The 22,162-nt window shown below is 30.8% G+C and overlaps 2 protein-coding genes across 19 annotated transcripts in view; one reads left to right on the top strand and one right to left on the bottom strand.

Moving 5' to 3' along the window:
- Positions 1-62: 62 nt before the first annotated feature.
- Positions 63-12,478, top strand: LOC127063966 (PDZ and LIM domain protein 3). Of its 11 annotated transcripts, XM_050994361.1 has the most exons (12): positions 63-285; positions 640-1,333; positions 2,269-2,495; positions 2,905-3,061; positions 8,011-8,166; positions 8,369-8,419; positions 9,308-9,396; positions 10,654-10,710; positions 11,380-11,524; positions 11,723-11,761; positions 12,003-12,081; positions 12,320-12,478. In XM_050994361.1, exons 2-11 carry the CDS (start codon positions 1,220-1,222, stop codon positions 12,063-12,065), a joined length of 1,098 nt encoding a protein of 365 aa, XP_050850318.1. In that variant the 5' UTR covers positions 63-285; positions 640-1,219; the 3' UTR covers positions 12,066-12,081; positions 12,320-12,478. The 11 variants fall into 11 exon arrangements, with proteins under 11 accessions (XP_050850318.1, XP_050850322.1, XP_050850320.1 ...); XM_050994365.1 differs by lacking the exons at positions 640-1,333; positions 12,003-12,081; XM_050994363.1 differs by lacking the exons at positions 8,369-8,419; positions 12,003-12,081.
- A 424-nt stretch (positions 12,479-12,902) lies between these two features.
- LOC127063957 (2-oxoglutarate dehydrogenase complex component E1) overlaps positions 12,903-22,162 on the bottom strand; it is a 12,275-nt gene continuing 3,015 nt past the window's right edge. The window contains exons 2-16 of one of the 8 annotated variants that reach the window (XM_050994343.1): positions 21,798-21,918; positions 20,445-20,547; positions 19,626-19,688; positions 18,279-18,534; positions 17,952-18,186; positions 17,697-17,876; positions 17,439-17,619; positions 17,081-17,361; positions 16,777-17,005; positions 16,418-16,696; positions 16,164-16,342; positions 15,645-16,079; positions 15,403-15,557; positions 14,705-14,845; positions 12,903-14,543 (exon numbers count right to left, since the gene is read on the bottom strand). In XM_050994343.1, the coding sequence (XP_050850300.1) occupies positions 14,444-14,543; positions 14,705-14,845; positions 15,403-15,557; positions 15,645-16,079; positions 16,164-16,342; positions 16,418-16,696; positions 16,777-17,005; positions 17,081-17,361; positions 17,439-17,619; positions 17,697-17,876; positions 17,952-18,186; positions 18,279-18,534; positions 19,626-19,688; positions 20,445-20,547; positions 21,798-21,848 (2,868 nt within the window). In that variant the 5' untranslated portion in view covers positions 21,849-21,918 and the 3' untranslated portion in view covers positions 12,903-14,443. The remainder of the gene's footprint in view (positions 14,544-14,704; positions 14,846-15,402; positions 15,558-15,644; positions 16,080-16,163; positions 16,343-16,417; positions 16,697-16,776; positions 17,006-17,080; positions 17,362-17,438; positions 17,620-17,696; positions 17,877-17,951; positions 18,187-18,278; positions 18,535-19,625; positions 19,689-20,444; positions 20,548-21,797; positions 21,919-22,162) is intronic. The other 7 variants (XM_050994336.1, XM_050994344.1, XM_050994337.1 and 4 more) reach the window with 7 other exon arrangements.

The following is a 22,162-nucleotide window of genomic DNA, read 5'->3' as shown; positions in this document are numbered from 1 at the left end:
GGTTGCTAATTTAAGGCGAAGTTTACGTACACAATAGATCCGTCTTGCTCCATCTTAGGGACCTTACACCTTATCTCATTTCCTTTCTCTTTTCTATCTCAAGACTCTTCGATCACACAGTGCAGCTAAACTAATTAAATCGTACGAGCATAGGGGAGAAGCTTTCGGACGATTGCGGACGTCGGTGAAAGTAGCTCTCTAAGAAGAGTACAAGAGAGCAAAGGACTTTCATCGTTAGAAGAAATGGCTCTTAAGTTCTCCATAGGCAATTATTACGAAACCTATGTGAGTATCTGACTCAACCTGAATGGTTTTCAGAACTCTTACACTTTAGTGTTTCTTTTTTCTTTGTTTGCAATTTTATATATTGAAAAAAAGAAAAAAGAAACATGAAACAAATATCCACTATATTATCTTCCCCTTCGTTATACGTAAACCTATAAATATTTTTAATAATATCTTTTCTCGTTCAAATAATCATTTTCTCCAGTGTTTATGTTGTATTATTTAAAAAATTTCCAATTCTCTATTGATTGATTTTGACACATAAAAAATTATCCTAATTTATTACTACGTTAATTTTCATTTATATATAATATAAAGATGGAGAACAAAATATGATATTATTGTGATCGACAGAAAGAGCTAATAATATCGGGACGAGATATTCTAATGAAAGATATTAGATCTTTCTGAGCTGAACCTCAACGACCTCCCACAAGGAAGAACTGTATGGAAATAAAATTGAGCAGGGTTGAAGTTTTGTTAGAGAGAATCTTATGTGCGCGCGCAGATATGTGTATGCTTGCCGTCCGCCCCAACTCGTAAATGCCAGAGAAATGAGTGCAGGTCGGGCCAGAACAATACAAGTGGGATGCCAATTCGAAATGGGGCCAGAATAGCAGAAGCAGCCTGTTAGTTGAGCAACGAGCTTTCGAGTTAGGCCTGTCAAAGTCAAAGCACCGTTGTGAACCACCTCAGTTCTCATTTGTCTACGCGCGCGTCATTTTTACTATTTCGTTTGTTATATTTTCACAATATTCTATTCATTTATTTTTTTATTTATTTTTTTTCCTTTTAATTGTTTCGTGCTTTTCGAAAGTTATTTATCAAATATTTGTTGAGAAAAGTTTTTTCTCCCCTTCGTTCTCTTTCTTTTTTCTCTTTCTCTCTCATTGTGTTCGTTATCACGTTACATCGTGGACCAAAGGATTAGAACATGACGAAGAAGCAAACTTTGATTATAAAACTTAAAAGATCCAGTACTGGTAGACCTTGGGGAATAAGAATTGCTGGAGGGGCTGATTTGGGTTCACCTATCGTCGTCACCCGCGTGAGTTTCTTTTCAATTTTATACGAATGATCGAGAAGGGATGAAAAGTTTTTAAGAGAGATCTGAAAAAGAAAAGAATGAAACAGATGAGAATTAAGATACGAGAAAATATAAGTGCAATTTTATGCGCATCGTTCGATGGTCCTTGAAAAATAACATGGTAAAGAAAAATATATAATTATTAAAAAAGACAGGAGATATACGATCGTATCTAAAAAATAAGAAAAGAAAAAAAAAAGAAAAAGAAAAGAGGAGAAACAGTTTTAGTTACATAATATGGACAATGAACTCTTCAATTTAATTAAAGTCGTCGTGTGAGCCTTCGTAGTTCTCTAAAATTCTAATGTTCTTAATCGAATCACGTTAAGTCAGTTATTAAAATATCGTTGTATTTAATTGTGTAGATAAATCTATGTTAAAAAGTTTGTACGTGTATATATATATATCGTAGATAACTATAACAACTTCTAGAATTTTCATGAGTTTCACGATATGTGAAATCCTTTGGCACGATTATTAGATACAGGAGAAGAACGATAAACACACATGGATTAATGCCAACTATTTTTATTACCAATACAACTATAGGATTAATTTCGTTTGCTTTTACTCATAAACATAATAGATATACATACATATATATATATACATACGTATACGCGCGCGCGAATATACTGTCTTATTTACGAAATACCAGCTTTATTTTATTTCTATATAAAAAATATATAATTCGTGGTAAAATATTTTTCTTCAAAATGTACGTGTTTGAACATTTGAATGAAATAGAAGTGAAAATATTGTGAATTTCCTAAAAATCATTTGTTATAAAGATCAATTTAATTATATGATAAATATAAATATAAATATTTATACGTATATAATATGACATGTCATATGATATATTTAGTGAAAGTGATCATTGTATTTGATTTTAGTCGGAGAACGAGGAGCTCCAGAGGGGTGACGTGATAAAGAAAATCGACGATTACGACACACGTGATGTGAGGCATGTAGACGCCCAGTATCTTCTACAAAACTCTGAAAGAATAAAGCTCGTCGTGGAAAGGTCCGAGCATTCTAGAGCATCTCGTATCGACACTTCTGCAACATCGCCTATGATTATCGGATCGATCATTGGCGACAGGGCTGCGGTTACTAGTCTGTCAGAAAATCATATATCAAATATATTAGATTATTATTATTATTATTAATATTATTTTATGCAATATCGAATACAGCCAAAAAGAAAAATAATAATGCCGCTCTATCGCCGCTTCAATATCATTCCTTTAATTATAATTTGATAACTTTTTAATATTGCAATGCTCACGCATAACCGACAGCTCGCAGCACCGCAGTACAAAATACTTTCGACTAGTTTTTGAACGAGAAAAAACATTTTTTTTTCTTCGAATGTATATGAAAAAGTAATGAAAAATTATAGATTTGTTGTTGAGTCGTTCAAAAACAGCTCGTTGGTTTGCTATTACGAAGCTCTGCCAATAAGGATAGGCTAATTGTTTCACAAGTAGAAATACCATTATTGATATTTTTGTTCTATTTTATCATAGAGCTAAACCAGCTAGAACACCAGGGGAATTACCAAAAAGTCCGGTACCACCGCCATCGTTCGAAGAATATATACCATCTCCAATTCCGTCGGATCGTTTCCAACCAGCACACGAACATCTCGATGAAGTCCGCGAGGAACGAGTTTATTTATCACAGGTACTTTAAATAGATACACGAGATTTAAACTGTTTCTATCCATCATGGATATCCTATATCATCAATATAATACCGATATCGAAAAGAATCTAACGATTAACTATTATCGATCATCATCGTATTTTTTTTATTAAATACTTACTCTTCGTTGAACAAATTCAACCGAGAATTCTTTTTTCAGAAATCCCTATATCTCTCGAGACATTATAACCGTTGATTGATCAAGAATAAAAGACTTAAAAGCAAGTACTGGTTCGTATAATCGAGCACGCTGTTATATTCTACGAAAACTCAACGACTATTTATCAACGCGATGGTACTAGATCTGCACGTTCGTACATACAACCGATCTATGTTATCAGTTAGGGTTTCTACGAAAAGCAATTGCAATGAAAACATTTCCAATGAATTCCATTTGGGAATAGAAAGAGAAAAGAAACATGAATATATTAGCTATTTCATAGGAACGTGCCTAAGTTTGAAAATATATATAGAAAAGGTCGGTCTGTCTTAATACAACTCGGAGAAGACTAGAGAATAGATCGAACAGTTTGTCTATAAATCATTTTTTAATATTTCTATATATACGATCCTTTTGTTTTTTTTTTTTTCTTAATATCTATAACTATATAGATCATGTATCATGGTAGTCTTCTCGTGTAATCTCACTCGGTACTCGGTCCAACTAAGAGTTATCGAGTTTCAAAGAGCAAACGAGTTTTACGTCTGGCAAGCTCGCACGTCCAAAATTATATCTCCACTTTGAAATCCAATAACTTAGACTCGTAATGTTATAGTCGTGCAGTTTCATTTGTTATTCTCAATTTTCCTTCAATAGGTATATCGTAATAGGCTCGTTAAGTGAATCTTTTAAGAGAACAAGTTTTTTTATTTCAATCATTTTCTTTCAATTGTGAAACATTTTCTCGAATTATAAAAATTCGAACACACACACACACAGATATATATATATTCGATTCTATTGAATGGTATCGAATGGACGATTATCGCAAAAAGCGTGCGCGACACAGTCTTTATTTGCGGAACATTCGAAGTGTGAATATATTTTTGTTGGCCCGACGCGATGCCGGAAAGTCCGCGTGGAGGCAGTTGCCACGCTATAAATATCGCTTTTGCATCGAAACCACTGTCCCGATCCAATACTCTCTCTCTGTCTTTCTCTGATTCAGGACGTTTTCTTAACGATTCGATCGATACGATTCATCGACCGATCGATATGATCGATTGATCATATATTTTTCTATATCTTTTCGTCTTAATGATTTAAATCTATTTTATGATACTTATTTTAACGAGACTTTATTACAAACAAAAATGATTATTGATCGAATATCGATTCTATCTGTTTCTCTCTCTTCCCCCTCTTTCTTTCTCTCTCTCTCTCTTTCTTTCTCTAAATGACTGACGATAAGATAAATGAGAATGAAGAGAATTGAGAGACGTACAAACGAGAGTCATTAATTTCAACGTAGGATTAAACGCTGCCAAAGAAAACACTTTCCCATGTCTCAACGTCGACTCAACCAACGTCTTTTACCGAATCAATTTGTTTACTAGAAAGATGAAATAGTTTTCATGATATATGGAAGATTTCTGGATAGTTTAGCGACCTTGAATAATAGTACCAAATGAAAATCGTTCGAATATAATTGAGCGTAACGATGAAACTTGAACTGGTAACGCCGTCGAAGCCTGTTTTCACGTTTGAGGAAACGAAGAAGCAACTGTTCAACGCCATTACGTCTCTTGCATTTATATAAAAAAGTCATCCTATATCTACTGAGACGTCAAAAACGTAGGAGTTGAGTTAGCCATCGCGTATTAAGAGGGAGAGAGCGAGAGAGAGAGAGAGAGAGAGAGAGAGAGAGCGAGAGTAAAACGGAGCCACTTCGGAAAAGACCAGAGTTAGTGCCTCCCGCGCAACGAAGCAGTGCGTTAGCGAATTATCCTCACGAAATACGATATACGAAGAAAATTAGAAATCGGCTTTGATCGTCTTAATGATCGGTGTTGTAAGAGAAAGACAATCGAACGAGAATAAGAAAGTGATACGAGAAAAAATATTTCAAGAAAGCAAGTTTTTGGAAGAGGAAGACGATTTCTAAAGAAGAGTGAAGAGAAGAAGAAAAAGGGAATATAGAAAATTCTCTAAGAGAAAGACAGAGAAAGAGAGAAAGGGAAAGAGAGAGAGAGAGAGAGAGAGGAGCTGAAAATGCCAGCTTTTACAACCGTTTATCGTCAGAACATCGAACATCATCCCAAAGAGGAAGAAGCTGCTGTTTATTGGGTAGGAAAATGTTCACGCTTCAAATTTCTTCTCGCTTCCTCACATATGTCTGTCTATATCCCCTTTGTCTTCTCTTGACATTTTATCATCTATGAAATTTCATCATATTTCTCTCATCGTACGTCCACGTACGTAATTAAATACTTCAGATATATTTCATTCTCTTTCTTTGATTTTGCAAAGCAATGATCATGAATGAACGATGTATCTTATCTCTTACTACATGGTGACCCAGACGCAACAAAACTTCCTTGAGTATTCTTCACATTGAATCTATTTAACGCGATGTAATAAATTTTTTTTAGACGGTTGGCGAAGTCCAAACCTTGATCCTCATTCAACGTCTATATCTTGACAATGTATTGTGTAAATTGAAATAATTTATTATTAGGTAACCTTGACACGTTATTCACAAAAGTATGACCTACGGATAACGAGGAAGATGAAGTGTCGATAAATTCATTAAAATCTTGGATTAAAGTTATTGTCCAATTGAAAATTGAAAAATCTAAAGTCAGTTAAGGGATGCAGGAAAAGCATACATGCTAATAAACAGATGCAATAAAACTACGCATAAAGCATCGCACAAGTCGTTCATCGGTATCTTATTCTATTTTCGTGAACGGGATCTGGGTTACTCAAACATCGAAAGGGGCACGATCACGTTCACACCCACAACACACAAATGCCTTTTCAAAGACGATATCTTCGGCTGAAATATGCTTGACTGATCTTAAAAAAGATTTTGCGACGTTCGAGAATTGTTTTCTCCTTTTCCTTTTCTTTATCAATTGATAAAGATTGAGAAAATGTGAATAGAGAAAACAAATAGTAAGATCATTTGCACCGAATAATGATTGATCTCAAATAATGATCGATCAATTATTGTACGTCTGATAATAAATTGATCTAATTAAGACATTTGTTGGTATCGAACACTTGCCAAGTAAAGAAGAACTTTCAAAAAGTTTGAATTTCATGATACTATTAGAAGTAAGCAATAAAGTTTCAACGGAACAGCTGTTTCGTTATGTCTGAATTTAGTTCGGCAACCTTTCATCAGAAGACATAGATAGAACGGCACATTTGTAAAACAATAAGCTTTTGAACTTCTGGAAAAATTCTTTGTCTCCCTCTCCCTCTCTCTGTCTCTCTTCCTTTCATCGATATATTCGAGAAGAAACTTAAACTTCTTCGACATTAACTATCACTATCTCTTATTAAATTTTCACGAAAAACAGGTGGCACGCGTTTTGTTTACCAATGAAAATCTTCAAAGAAAATCTCGAGGGAAAACGTTAGTCTACGCTTTTCTTAACTTAGTGATACTTCTCATACGATGACCTTGTATCTGTCCTTCAACACAGAACGCGACCTTGTTGGCGAGAGCTTTCATCCAGATTTTCCAATGGAAAAACTCGTGTGGACATTGTGACGACACTAACCCACTCCGTGATACATATACACACACACATACACACAGGGTGGACGTTATTTTTGCCAGCTGGGAGCCTTCATCTATTTCGAGAGAGTCACTCTTGCTCACCCTGTAACATAATGTTCCTGACCCATTTATAATGGAATTCTCGTAATCGTGATTTTCATCTTTAAGCATGAGAAATGTATTTGTACGTCATATCATAATCTTCAAGATCAAAATGTTCTCATCGATCGAGAATAATTTGCCGAATTATTATACGTAGGTATACGTTACATAGATAGTAACAATTAACGTAAAACAATATCTCTTATTTATCATAAACAAGCACGAGGATTTACATAATATGCTTGGAAAAAAAAATCAAGAATCGTCTTACGATGCCAAGTTCTCTTTCGCGAAAGATATAAAGTCGGTGTATAATAATAGTCATCGCGTTCCTCTGACGTAGAATCCTGCGAGCTGTTTTTAAAAGAAAATAAGAAAAGGCGAGAGAAGAATCGAAGCAAGATTCTTTCTTGGCAATTTCAACAATGTTTCGATCGTCGTACTATTCTTCATCATTTCGTAATAGTTTCAGGAACAAAAATGATATAACGACGTATAACTTGCCAAACTTTCCTTCTTGCGATTTCGTGTAATTTTTTTTTTACACCATTACACAATGAGCCAAGTGTCCGCATGAAAATTTTTTACAGTTTGTATCAGTAACAAGAGAGCAGTAACAACAGAAGAAGACGGAGGAAGAGGAGAGGAAGAAAGTATCGCGTAATATGTTCTTATATACTTCCGGTTTTCCAAGCGATGCCAAGAATATCGTCAAACTATATTATACAAATTTGCTTGGTTCCTCTCATCCTTGCTGAAAATTATTGACAATCAATTTTAATGAAATGAACACAGAATTTAATGAACTATCGTGTCTTCTTCGTTAGCGTCAGATGATTAACACTTTGCCGAGACGAGATATTTTCAACTTGTCTAACTATAGATACACATAACACGTATTGTTCTTTTTATATCATCCTTACTCACATCCCGTAGTTTTTCGCGATGATCGATAAAAATAACTTTGCTTAAGAAGTCATTTTGATCTGAAAATTAAATAAAAATAGATTATGTATCAATCGTATATATGTGTTATTTGATATCTCGTTCTAACGAAGAATAAAATGAACGATGTGAAAATTATTTTCATTTTAGCCATACCGTACAACTCCTTTGGTCTTGCCTGGTGCCAAGGTTAAAAAGGATGCACCCTTGGGAGAATGCTACCTTCGTCATCATCCCAATCCTATGATTCGCGCTGCGCCACATCATTACGAACCAGCTCATCCTGAAGTAGCTATGAAACAAAAAGTATGTAATCAATTTTTCTCTCATCTATAATACTGATTCATAATCGTAAAATTTTTCGAGAATACAAAACGGATCGAATGAAATATTAAAAACAAAAAACGTGATTAGATTATATATATATAGGTATATATATGTGTGTATATATATATATATGCATTCGCGCGATTAAATTACACATCTATTTGATTAAATATCTGACCAGGTGGCGGAAACGGTACTTCAACGTGTCTTGGGACCGAATGAAGTTCCAAAGGTTTGAATTAATTCATCTTTACAATCAATTTCTGCTTTTTGAGATCACTCAATGCTTTCGCTTAAATTTATTTAGTATGCTAAAAAATGCATCTTTATCTCACAAGTGATTATATAACTTTATTATTATAGATTCGCAAATCTAAGATATAAATATATCTATATATTATCTTTCACATATTAAAAACATTGTTTAGGTATTACATTTGTTTACATATTAGAATAATAAATCGATTACGAATGATAAGTAGAAGTTGCGAGCTTCCAAAAATGTAAATAATAACAACCAGCCGATATTTTCGCGATAGTCTTTTTCTATCTCGATAGTCAACAACAACTCAGTCCTTCGTAAGACTTCGAAGAGTCAACTACAAACAGCCCGTAATAATTATTGGTGAATTAAAATTATTGATTTTATTCATTGAATAATTAATTTTAACTGCGCATACTTACTTAAATCTTTATTTCTGCAACATAGCTACTCAATTCTATAGGTTAGAGCTTTTATAAAACGAAATTCATTTTCGAAAACAATAATTCTTTGTAATTCACTTTTAACGAATTCTTCTAATGAACATGAAAATTATTTCCATGTTTTAATATTTAACTCGCCTCACATTTTGAGAATCATTGCTATAGATTATTATAATTTGAGCTTGCTACGTTTACTAAAGTTTGGCTAATTAATGGAAACGCTTTAATTATAAATTAATATGGCTTGTGTGTAAGTATTGAATAGAAACTTAATTATTTAAGTCACGCCATCATAGTATCAAATTTTATGAATGAAGAATAGATCATTAATATACTAATTATTATTAAAAATTTGAAAGCTTACATACATATATAATTATGTTGTATTTGAAATAATTTTGCTTCTCGCACACAGGTTGTCCACAAACAATTCAATTCTCCGATTGGACTTTACTCCGAGCAAAATATTGCAGATACTATCAAATGTCAGGCATCGGCCATACCGTAAGTATAGTTTCAACGATAATATATATATATATAATTTAATATTCTTTCGTCACCAAAAATATCTTTCATGTTTTTCTATTATTTCAACGAAAAGAAAGAAAGAAAAAAAAAAAAGAAAACGCTGCTAATACGCCATACAAGTTTGCGATAGCATGATCACATAGATTAGATATTTAGATGTAATGAAATAATTCACACATTGGCTTTATGCTAAAATACTGACCAAATACTTATTATTCGATTGAAATATGATTTATTCGCGAAGAAAATTTCTTTCTACTATGTCTTCTATTGTAAATCGTAATAAAAAAAAGGAAAAAAAAGATGGAAATTTTCTTAGCGAATAAAAATCAATTGGTATTTTTGATCAACTAATTCGACATATATAATCAACTTACAATAAAAAATAATATGACTTACTTAAAAAATAATATTACTTACTTAAAAAAATAATATTACTCTCCACACAAGATGGCGGTCCTCGGGAAAAAGTACAAGAGCGAAGTTCTTCTTCTTCTTCTCTCACGCGGCTATATACATTCCTTCTTCACAACAATAAACAACTGACATGCGTATTGTTTATTTTACAGCATTTTCATAGACTTTTCCTTCCTGAAACAAAAACAGGATATACAGGAGCAAGCGAGAATTTTGAAGGAGCAGGCCAAAGCCGCTTCCTCGAAGAACGTGTGGCCGCAATTCAATAAACCAAATTAGAATCTCGTTCGAGACGTTTTTCGATGCTTCTCTCGCGTACGTCGATTTTACCGACGTATTGACCCATACGAACGATCTGCATTATCGATCGTCGATCACGTTTGTCGTCGTTTCGTTCATCATTTTTTTATCAATTTTTTTTTCGAAAATCGTTTTTAAATAATTCAGTTCGCGAACGTGATTATTCGATCGATTAAATAAAATATAAAAAATAAATCCCCTATCATTAGTGTGTGCTATATATTCTATTATTTGAATATTAGAGATACATATACGGTAGATACATATAACCTTTGAATCGAATGGAAAAAGTTAAAAAAAAAAAAATTAAAAAACAAAAGAAAAAATCATGTATAAAAAAAGTTAGACAAATAATGATTGCATGCAATAGAGTAATAAAGTAGAAAATATTTAACTAACTTAACACTCAGTATCTCGCGATAGTTTTCAAGAATTACGTTCCCCTATTTTTACAAAGTATACCCAAAATTTGTATCCTCGAATATATGTATATATCGTTCTATAAATATTTCGCAGAACGCCTTACATCAAAAGCAATCTGAATGGAAATGCAAATGTGAATGGAAAAGCAGGGTAAGTAATTGATAGCGAATTATTTAAATCTATAATAATTTTCTTTTCTGAGCGAATAAGAAAATCATATTAACACAACATTCTTTTGATGTTATAAATAAATAACGCACGTATGTACATATATATATATATATACATATATATTCTCTACGCAAATATCTATCTATCGCGCATGAAAATGCAATTCTCTATGTATGTACTTGATATTAATTATTACCTTAATTTTCCATCGTATAATAAAAATTCGATCGAACGTAAAGCTCTTCGACATATTTCTTTCTTAAATTAAGAATAATAATTTTCTTGCTATTGGTAAGAATGGGGCTCGTAATTTTCGGAAACCTTCGGGAAACTGTTTTCGTGCATTTTCTCTCTCTCTCTCTCTATCTCTATCTCTATCTCTATCTCTATTTCTCTCTTTTTTCTTTTTTTTTCTTTTTCTTCTTTATCCTTTTGGCAGAGCTTGCACGTTATAGCCTTATTTTCGTGAATAGTTGCTTTAATATAGATTTAAAAAAGCACGAGATAAACGTGCGCCGAAAGTCGCTCTCGAACATTAATTGGCAATAACCTTGATGCTGCTGTTAACCGAATCGAAAAACACAAGAAAACAAAACGAGATTAGTCGATTAAAAGTGATCCGTGTGTATATATATGCATCGCCGACAGTCCAAAGATGTCAGTAAAGTACGATCCGAGCAAGAGTGAAGCATACAAGGCCCTACAAGAAGAAGCTCTCGGTGACACGGTCCAAGAGGTTAGGCAGCCGGCACGTACCGGTGTTTTTTCTCCACAAAAAGCCAATTATAATAGGGTAAGTTTATAAATAATTTAATTCAACTACATATAAATCGTATTTACTTCTCTAAAATTTATTCCAATAAGAATTATATATTTCGATTGTTACATTTGATTTTCCCGCTTTGAAAAAAATTCTAACAAATGAAAACGGAAAGCCCGGGAAATTTAAAAATTACGATATTACGCAACATAAATTACTCGATGATTTTAGATTTCTCATGCTCGACCAAAGAGTCCTGCTGGATCATATGTAAGTGATTTTTAATTAAATAGGTACTATTTCGATGTATGTTATGTACTTACACATATAAAAGTCTGTATATGTGCATAAAATGACATACACACATGTTGTAGCATGTGAAGCATGCAAATGTCTTTCAAACACACTTCTCGATGAATACAATCTTTGGAAATTAATATTTTTCAATTTCTACTATACGATGATATGAACTTTTTTAATTATTCCAATTTGTCTGATTTGTTTAATTAAGGGTGGAAATTATAGACGTCCCTTCCCCCTTCCTTTCATTAAGGATCGCATCAACGACTATTAAATTTTTTCATCGAATTGTACGTGTTATTTGTTTATAATTATTAAATCTCAATCGCATGAATGCTCCTCTATCAGTAATATAAGTATATGTTTGAACAATCCAATTAATAATAATTATAATAATGATAATAATAACATGTATAATTAACATATGAACTATTGGTTAATTATAATATACGATTGTTAAGTATAATAACAAAATAATTTCTGTAGGATCTAATATGTTTTGAAGAGACTGTTATTAATGCATTGTAGGTGAACGTTCTTGATGATGACGGTGAAAAAATACATCAAAGCAACAGCTTCAAGAGGATTATGTACAGTGTCCTGGGACAAACCGATTATTAAAGTAGTTCCTGAACTGACACTATATTTTATTTATGCTAATTGAATATATATATATAATACATGATATATCAATTTTATTTATTGTACCGTGCAATAAACAAATGGCCAAAAAAAAACATCGGATATAGAAAGTAATGATGTAATCTTTTATCCGATATGTTATGTAAGCATAGTATTATGATATTAATCTTTAGAGCTTATAGATTTTTTTTTAATTTAGGAGAAACATTTTAATTAAAAGAAATTGATCTTCATAATTGTGATGTATTTATCTTTTGACAAATACATAACAATATACTACTTTTATCATGTTTTTATGCATATAATGAATATATTATTTGCATACTATATAGTATATATAACATTATATATTTAAACAAATCGAATTTTTTAAATTATCTTTATTTTCTTATTCATATGCATTAGAAATATCTTTAGTAACATCTATGCATAAATTGGGTGTATGATATAGAAGAAATAAATGTAGAAAAATGTTATAATATAGTTTTATTTTTGATTACTACAATTTACATTCATTTAGTGAATAAAATTTAATTTTTTTGATCAGTCATATGTATGCGTTTAAATTGTTATTATGCATATTATTACAGGGTTGCTGGAACAGTATTGCAATGTCCACATTTGATCAGTTTGTATCTATAAAATATTCTAGTAGTAATTTCCAAATATCATTTCACTATTGGTGATTCGAATTATTTGACGAAATAGAAATTGTCAGATATTGCCATTTTCACTTTAATAACAATCCAATTCTTTGAATAATATCATTATTCAAAAACATAGTGTGTGCAATTATATTTGATATCAGAAATAACAACACACCCCAACAAATAATTCATTCATATGTCCAATTTTTCACAAATAGAATAATATAAATATTATCCTTTCGTAAATTATGTAGTTTCCAATCTATATGATTGGTTTGAAAAAAACTAATATTCAAATTATATTTTAAACTAGTTGTACTAGTTTATCCTCTACTTTCACGACCTTCTTACAACGAAATATTTGCTGAAACTCTTCATGAAAAATAATTAAAGAAAAATAATTTAGTTTTTATTGTACGTATTATTATTTAATCCAATTAAATCTCATTAACATTTAATTAATTTAAATCTAATTAAATATATAATTTTATTTTTATTTTTACATTACGATAATGAACGAAATTTATTGTTCTTTCCTTTGGCATATAGATCACATAAGAAAAGATAAATAATTATTACTTTTTATAAGTCATGAAGAGATTCGGTTTATATTTCGAAAATGTAACTATTAATAGACGTACGCTCTGCGTAGTATTTCATTAAATTAAAAATAATACTTTTTGTTTAATCTTGTTCACAGGATAGGTCTTTCTCATGGTCATATTAACAAATAATATATGGTAATACTTTCACATGAGTATCTTATCCTAATACAAATTTCAAATTTGGTTAAAACCCATGGACTCCAGCAATGAATAATACATATCAGCAACATTTGACCTTCAATAAAACTGATTCCAATGAATGAAAATTACTTTTTAGAAATCTCGATTCTAACATAGTTTTATCATACAAATTTGTTTATATAATGTTTATAATATACATTATTCAAAAAGACAAAGTAATATTTAATTATTTATATCCAAATAATAAATGAAAATAAAATACTATGCGCATGAATTATTCATTGCAGGAATATATGGGTAACTATATAAAATAATAATTAATTATTAACAAAAAATTAAAACTAATATAATGTAGCCTCTTTTACCCATAAGGTCCATGCAATAAAAAAGAAGCCAAATAAATAATACGTATAATAAATATACATTTTGCATTAGTGTGATAAAATATTCATGTGTACAATGATTTTACATGTTGGTCACTAACAAAGAAATCATTTACATAGTTGCGTGGTGATGATATTATCTCCATTGACATAGATAGAACAGAACAAAAAAATAACAAATATAGTATAATATAATAAATAAAATTTGTTTCTACATAGCGCTACGAAGGATTATTAAACGTTCAGTGAATCGTCCAGAATTTGTTTAAGTTCTTTTAGATGTTGCATTTTGCTACCTGTTGCAGGAGAAGCTGCAGTGGGGCGGCCTGCATATCTGTAACATATAAATCATTGATCTAACTATATTTGATAATACGAAAAAGAAAGCGAATAAATATCTTCCTCTTTCTGCACACACGTAATATAAATAAATGTAATGTATAATTCAGAGCAATATACATATACATGAAGCTTACAATGTGCCATCGATATTACCTCACTATTCTCTGCTTAGGTTTATTAGTATCTGAAGACTCTGGCATAGGAGTAGGTTTTACTGGTTTGGATGAAGAAAACCAACCACTTAACCATCCTCCCTTACTTTCACTTGCTTTGGATTTTGTCGCATCTCCAAAACTGTAACATGGCCCAAATTTCTTTCATTTCTTCTAGAGACAACTTTATTTTTTTATTTTTTTTTTACAAATTTAGTACCATTATTAAAAAGTGTAAACAAACTTGAAATTGGAAATAATCATTATTGCATTATAAGTAGCATTACTAACATACTAATAAAGTGGAAAAATATGGGCCATGTGAACAGATAGAATTAACCAAAAAGAAATATACATATATATTTCGATATATATAACTCATTCATACATACAAAGGTAATCATTAAAAATCCTTAGAATATATATTAGAACAATCTAAGGATTATCAACAATCACACTTACATATATCTTATCAATCATACCACAATTATCAAACATATCTTTCAATGATTAACGGACTTAAGCATTATAAAATTGATTTATTAAAAAGGAAATATGATTGTGCATTAACAATGGAAGGATCAGGATGAGATTTCGACTAATACTAACCTAATGACTCAGCCTCTTATATACAATTTCTTTAAAAGAATTAAAAAAACAATAACCAGTTATCAAATAATCACATGAAATAATACTTACGTAACATTGCGTGTTCCATTAAGTGCGGTGTGGAATCTCGGTTGCACGTAAGTCCAGGCGCCTTGATTCTTATGTTCTTCTTGAGACCAGATTAATTCTGCATTTGGATATTTAGCAGCTTCCTTCTTTACAAGGTCATATGGGAAGGGCGAAATCTGTAACAAATTTTAATTATATGTAGAAATATTCTAAAAAATATTATAAAACATACAATAATAAATTCTCTCTTTTTTTATATTTACTTGTTCAACTCTTGCAATAGCAACTTGATCATCCAATGTTTTTTCTGCACGAGCTTTCTTCAAATCGTAATAAACTTTTCCAGAGCAGAAAACTAATCTTTTAACATTGCTAGCATTATTTGTAGCTGGCCCTTCTTCAGGTATCACTCTAAGGAATTCCGTATCTTCTAGCATCAAATCGAAACTAGACTTTGCTTCTGGATGACGAAGTAGAGATTTTGGTGTCATCATTATCAATGGCTTTCGGAAGGGTAATGCAATTTGTCTCCTTAGAATGTGGAAATAATTAGCTGGTGTACTGCAATTGGCAACGATCCAGTTAATGTCGTGCAATTGTCGCACGGCAAATTCTTCGCTTTCCGGTGGAAAGTAATCTGGATCGTCAGAGGACATTTGAAGAAAGCGTTCTAAACGAGCGCTAGAGTGTTCAGGTCCCTGAACAAAATTTAGGTTTAATAAATAACAGTTAAGATTTATACTTAACAAACAGTTCTTTTTCTTTTCATTTTTCAAACTTACCATTCCTTCTAGACCATGAGGCTGGAGCATAACTAGTCCAGACTGACGTACCCATTTTGCTTGTCCACTACTAATAAATTGATCTATTATGCACTGGGCGGTGTTGTTAAAGTCACCGAACTGTGCCTCCCAGCATACCAATGCATTAGGATTTGTCATGGAATAACCCAATTCAAATCCTATAAAAATAAATTCATATTTTAAAACATAGATTTGATTGAAAATATAAGAATTCCAGTTTTGCTTTATCTTACCAAGAACACCAAATTCAGAAAGAGAACTGTTGCACACCGTGTATGGAGCTTGATCGGGATATAAGCTACAAAGTGGCCTATACGTAGCTTTGTCAACGGTCTGATGATGTAAAACGTGATGCCTGTGTGAGAATGTACCTCTTTCCACGTCTTGACCGGATAATCTTACATGAATTCCTTCTTTAAGAAGAGAACCAAATGCCATTGCTTCTCCAAGAGCCCAATCAACTGTCCTAGCTTCGACCATTTCCATACGAGATTTCAAGATACGTTCAATACCTACGTTAAAAGTAATAGTTAGACATTATTGCGAGATATTTCATTATTTTAAAAAGTTAGATAATTAGATAATAGGCAACCTTTATGAATCACAAATTCCGCTGCATTAGGTGGTGGCGATGAGAATTTCTTTCCAATGTGCACAAGTGTATCTTCCTTGATACCAGTAGGCGATACCTTCAATGGATCTTTACCTTCAAAGAAACCAGACCATGGAGAATCTAGCCAATCCTTGTATTTAATATGCGTTTCTTGTTTAGCATTCACATATGCTTCTTCACATATTTTCTCATATTTATCTTGCACATCCTGGAGAAAAATATAAATATGTAATGTAAACATGAAATGACAAGATGATCGAGAATAAAAAAACGAACGATATACCTTTACTTCTTCCGTTGTAACAACACCATCATCAATAAGCGATTTAGCATATTTGTCAAGAGCCGGTACTGTATTTCTGATTTTACGATACATCAATGGTTGCGTAAACATTGGCTCATCAATTTCATTGTGTCCATTACGTCTATATGAAACTATATCGATAACAACATCTTTATGGAAAGTTGCTCTCCATTCAGCAGCCACTTTACATACATGCATTACCGCTTCTGGATCATCGGAATTTACGTGGAAAATTGGTGCATTTACCACTCTGGCAACATCTGAAAAAATTTTTTTTGTTTTCTCAATAAGCTATTATGAGATATAAAAAATACATAAGAAGATGAGTGAAACTAACCAGTACAATAAGGAGAAGATCTAGAATGTCTAGGATCTGTCGTAAAACCGATTTGATTATTGACAACAATATGGATAGTACCATGAGTTGTATAATCTGGTAAGTCTGACAGATGCATGGTTTCAAATACGATTCCTTGTCCACAGAATGCCGCGTCACCATGTAGAAGAATAGACATTACCTAATACAGAAATTTAGTAACATTAAAATACATTGTCTCACGTATAATAGTAACTTATATTTTAATAAAATACTTACCTTTTTGCCTTCACCATCTCCTCTGTAAAATTGTTCAGCACGAGTTTTTCCTTGCACAATCGGATCAACTGCTTCCAAGTGAGATGGATTTGCCACAACAGCTAAACGAATATTTTTATTTGTAACGCGATTAAGACGTTCGATATATGTTCCCAAATGATATTTGACATCTCCAGAACCCTAAACAGATAGTTATTTTATCAATTAAGGATATCACAATTAATAACAACGATAAATACAATAATTTATACATACATCATCAGCAGCTTCAAGTGCAGCAAATTGTGTAAATATCTGATTTAATGGTTTACGACAAACATTAGCCAAAACGTTGAGACGACCACGATGAGGCATACCCATGACGATAGATTCTACACCAAGTTCTGTGGATTTGTCAATTACTTGTTTCATAGCAGGTATTAAGATTTCACAACCCTCTAATCCAAATCTTTTTTCAGATGACCATTTACGTGCGAGGAAAGCTTCAAATCTGAAAATTAATTCATAAAAAATATATTTAAATTAGACTTACATAGAAAAGGATAATATAACTATTGATAAAAAATTGATAAAAAAAAATACCTTGTAGCTCGAGTTAATCTAGCCAAAATAAGTCGCTTTTCATCATTCGTAACTTCCATTATACCAGGCGTTTCCATCTTTTGTCGAATCCAATTACATTGTTCCAAAGAATTAATGAACATAAATTCGACGCCAATATGTCCACAATAAGTTGATTCTAATCGTTTAAGAATTTCACGCAGTGGTAATGATTTATCTTTACCACCGATAAAAGTGGTGGATGGCAATTTGAAAACGCGATCCATATCTGATTCCTCTGTTTACATAATAAAATGAAAAATGTAATTTCCATTAATGATCATTTACGTAGATCAGAAAATTATAAATGTATATGATCAAAAATACTATTATCAGATATATTTTTTAATGCATGTTTAATATTGATCTAAATTATGAAAATCAAATGAATATAATATTTCATTCATTTTTCTGATAATAGTATTTGTTCATTTATAAACACATTTACATAAATCATAGAAAGATATAAACATAACAATACAATAGATTTATATTTCTACATTATATTTACACTCCTCTATGAAATTAAAACTGATACTGAAATTGTATATAATATATACTTATGTAATATATTGTATATAACATTTTATTTCAAAGTCCAATTATATGGTCTTATGCTTCACTTATAAATACGTACAGGAACACACGTCTTCTTAAAAGATAAAAAAAAATATTATTCATGCAAATCTAATTGACAAATATTATACTCTTATAAAAATTTTGCATATAAAGCATTTGTAAGTACAAAATTAAATTTAAACGCTATTTGTTATTTACTTTAAATCATATAAGCTTTATATATACACAAAAAGCATATAAATTTTATGAACATATATTAAACAAATTAAAAGAAACAGAGTAAAGCATATTATTGAAAAATTATATATTCATTCAATTTTTCATAAAATTATAAAGAAAAAAGAATAATTAAGAAAAACCATAAATTAAAAAAAAAAATAATACAAATAAAATTATTGCAAAGCAGAAAGTTTGAAAGTCAAAGAGGAAGGTCATATATCTTTTTTATAATTTAATTCTATAACACTTATTTTAAATTTATCATTTTATCATGCACGCCGACCTTCACCTATACTTTCCCCAGAAAAAAAAAAGAACAAGAAAAAAAAATCACACTATCTTTTTTTAAGCAAAAAAGAATAGTTTTAACATGTACAGTAGTGTAATAGTTCCCAAGCACCTTTATTGTGACATTAGATAATAAATCGTATATATACTTCCAAAATGAACCAGTGCCTTCCAGAGATAATAATACAAATGAAACAGAGAGCTGCAGAAGAAATTTCTGCTTTAGATGTAATAATTACATACTTTTCATAAGAGCAGCTACTCGGTATTGTAGTTCCTGAGCGTAAGTAGTGCGTTGTCCCCTCCCTGTGGACATCAGACTCAAACTCAATAATAAACTTGCAAGCTAAATTGCATTTATCTTTTTGTACTTACTATTGAAGTACTTTTGTGAAAACGCACTTTGAGATCAAGTGAATCTTGGTAACACATTTCCATAAAAATAATATATATTTTATAAGTATCCACATAGTTCATATGCATATATATATATATATGCATACATACATACATATACACATATATATATATATAGCAGTTTTATATCATTTATTAGTTCACTGGTTCAAAGATTCACTGGTTATTTGAAAGTTTAAATTTAATATAAATTTATAACTATAAGCAATAAGATATAGAAACAGAAAAAGAATGCCATAATAATGTGTGTTTTTAGACAAAAATTAATCAATAAATTTTTTTTCCAAGACTTCCTTTTTGATATTAAAGACTAATTCTGCCTAAATAAGAAGAGACAATAACATAATTTCCTTTGGGCAAAAACATTCTCATTAAATTTTGCTATTGTGCATGTGTATCAATTACTACTATTACATATTAAGCTAAATAAATAGCAAAATATAAATGAAAGAATGTGATAAAATGATAAATAAAGATTTTGTACATATGCATGTACATGTGTGCTATATTTTTTCTATGATATATAATTTTAACTAATAAACAGAGTATAATGTTTCTTTTTTTAAATGTTAAGTACAGGTGCTCCTTTATCTTTTATATTAAAATTTCCTCTTGTTATACATAATCACGTTTAGTTGGGCTTACCGAATGAGTAATGATTATAGAGCAACTCTTGAGGATGCCTATCATCAAGATCAGCGCTGTTGATTCCAAGCGGGTCCAATTTCGCGATATGATGGCCACGAATCTGTCAATGTAATGCCATATTCATACGGGCCGAATATAATTTAGAAATTCATAGACGGCAGATTACAGAATTATCTTTTTCATTCTGTATTCTGTATTTTTTATTATGATTTTGTATCATTAAAGAGTTCAAATAAACACAAAGTATTTATCTGAATTGAAATATAGTAATATTAAACACAAATATACAATAAAGACATTCTATTTTTACAATAATCCCCTTTCTATACAAAGACAAATTTTTTGTGGAGTTTGGTGGAAGCAAAATATTTATACGAAGCAAATATTCTATATATATAAATATTTAATTTATGCTAACACATGCAAAAAGTAAAGCAAGAACTATAATACCATACATGCAAAGCAATAGAAGTATATTTTGTAGATTGTATCTTACCTATATTGTCTTGTATATATGTAACATGTAATCAAATATAACTTGTTTGCTTGTTGAACATATACAATAAATGCATCACTCTTTGACTTGCATATTTACAAATGTATTATAAATATATGTAGATATTCACTGGACAAATACACTAACAAAAAAATAACAAATAAAAATTGATATCATACTTTAGACTTGTTCCTGACATGTACCTCTGTTTCATAAATATTTTGTTATACATAAGCAATACATTTTCAGTACCAGCATAAAATTATGACATTTTCACATTTACTCTTTCTCTATTACACTCAAAAGATATAGATATAGGAGCATAATCAAGACTTAAAAATTAAATTTTGTAACTTAAACAATATATTTTATAACAATATAACAATATATATATTATATATATACATATATATATAATTAAAAATCTCCTATACCATTTACATAAATACTAATCAACAATCAACAGATATGATATAAGATTCTAATGCATATATCAAATTCATAGTGTTAAAAAATCACATTAAATACTAAAATAAGAAATAATATTTCTTTTGAAACATAATTTAGAAAAGATCAGATAAACGTACAAAAACAACTACATATTTGATAATATGATTGGAGAAAGAGTTAATGTGAGTAAGTAACATCACACATGTATGTGATATGACATATACTGTGTGCATATTGGCATAAGGTGATTTCATAATATAGGATGAAAAATGTTCTTAACAATTGCATATAATCAAAGGTTCAACAATAGTGAAATGTATTTAGTCCACCTTTACCTTATGACACACAAGTAGATTAGCAATTGATATGATAGCTCAAAAAAATGGCTTAGGACAAAGCCTTACCAAGCATGTATTGTCGCAGAACTTGTTCTGGAGATCCCTTGCGGGCTGCATAATGTGTATGTATCAGGTCTGTTTGCATGATACCCAGTGGGTCCAGATCAGCAACTAAGTGACCTCGAGCCTATATGCCAATGAATAATCCCAACAAGACCTCACATATATATTTGTTTAACTACTTGTCAATTCTTTTTATACATGATATAATCACCATAATTGTGATAAATGTACAGTGTTATACAATTACATTAATAATATGTACAAATTCTTCATGATTAATTTTTAATTTTCAAATCATAAAATGTATTAATAATCATATCAATTTTCCATATGTAATCAAATATAATTAAAAGATCAGAAATATTGTA

Source organism: Vespula vulgaris, chromosome 5 (assembly GCF_905475345.1).
Source record: "Vespula vulgaris chromosome 5, iyVesVulg1.1, whole genome shotgun sequence".
NCBI classification, from domain to species: domain Eukaryota; kingdom Metazoa; phylum Arthropoda; class Insecta; order Hymenoptera; family Vespidae; genus Vespula; species Vespula vulgaris.
Note: the sequence above shows the minus strand (reverse complement) of the source record. Positions and strands in the feature narration are given on the sequence as shown.

What these genes read in the sequence shown, in the direction of transcription:
- LOC127063966 (XM_050994360.1), top strand. Translation starts at nt 1,220, where the DNA reads ATGACGAAGAAGCAAACTTTGATTATAAAACTTAAAAGATCCAGTACT. An exon ending in GACCGAATGAAGTTCCAAAG is followed by an intron (nt 8,420 to 9,307) that starts GTTTGAATTAAT and finishes TCTCGCACACAG; the next exon opens with GTTGTCCACAAACAATTCAA. An exon ending in AGAGTCCTGCTGGATCATAT is followed by an intron (nt 11,762 to 12,319) that starts GTAAGTGATTTT and finishes AATGCATTGTAG; the next exon opens with GTGAACGTTCTTGATGATGA.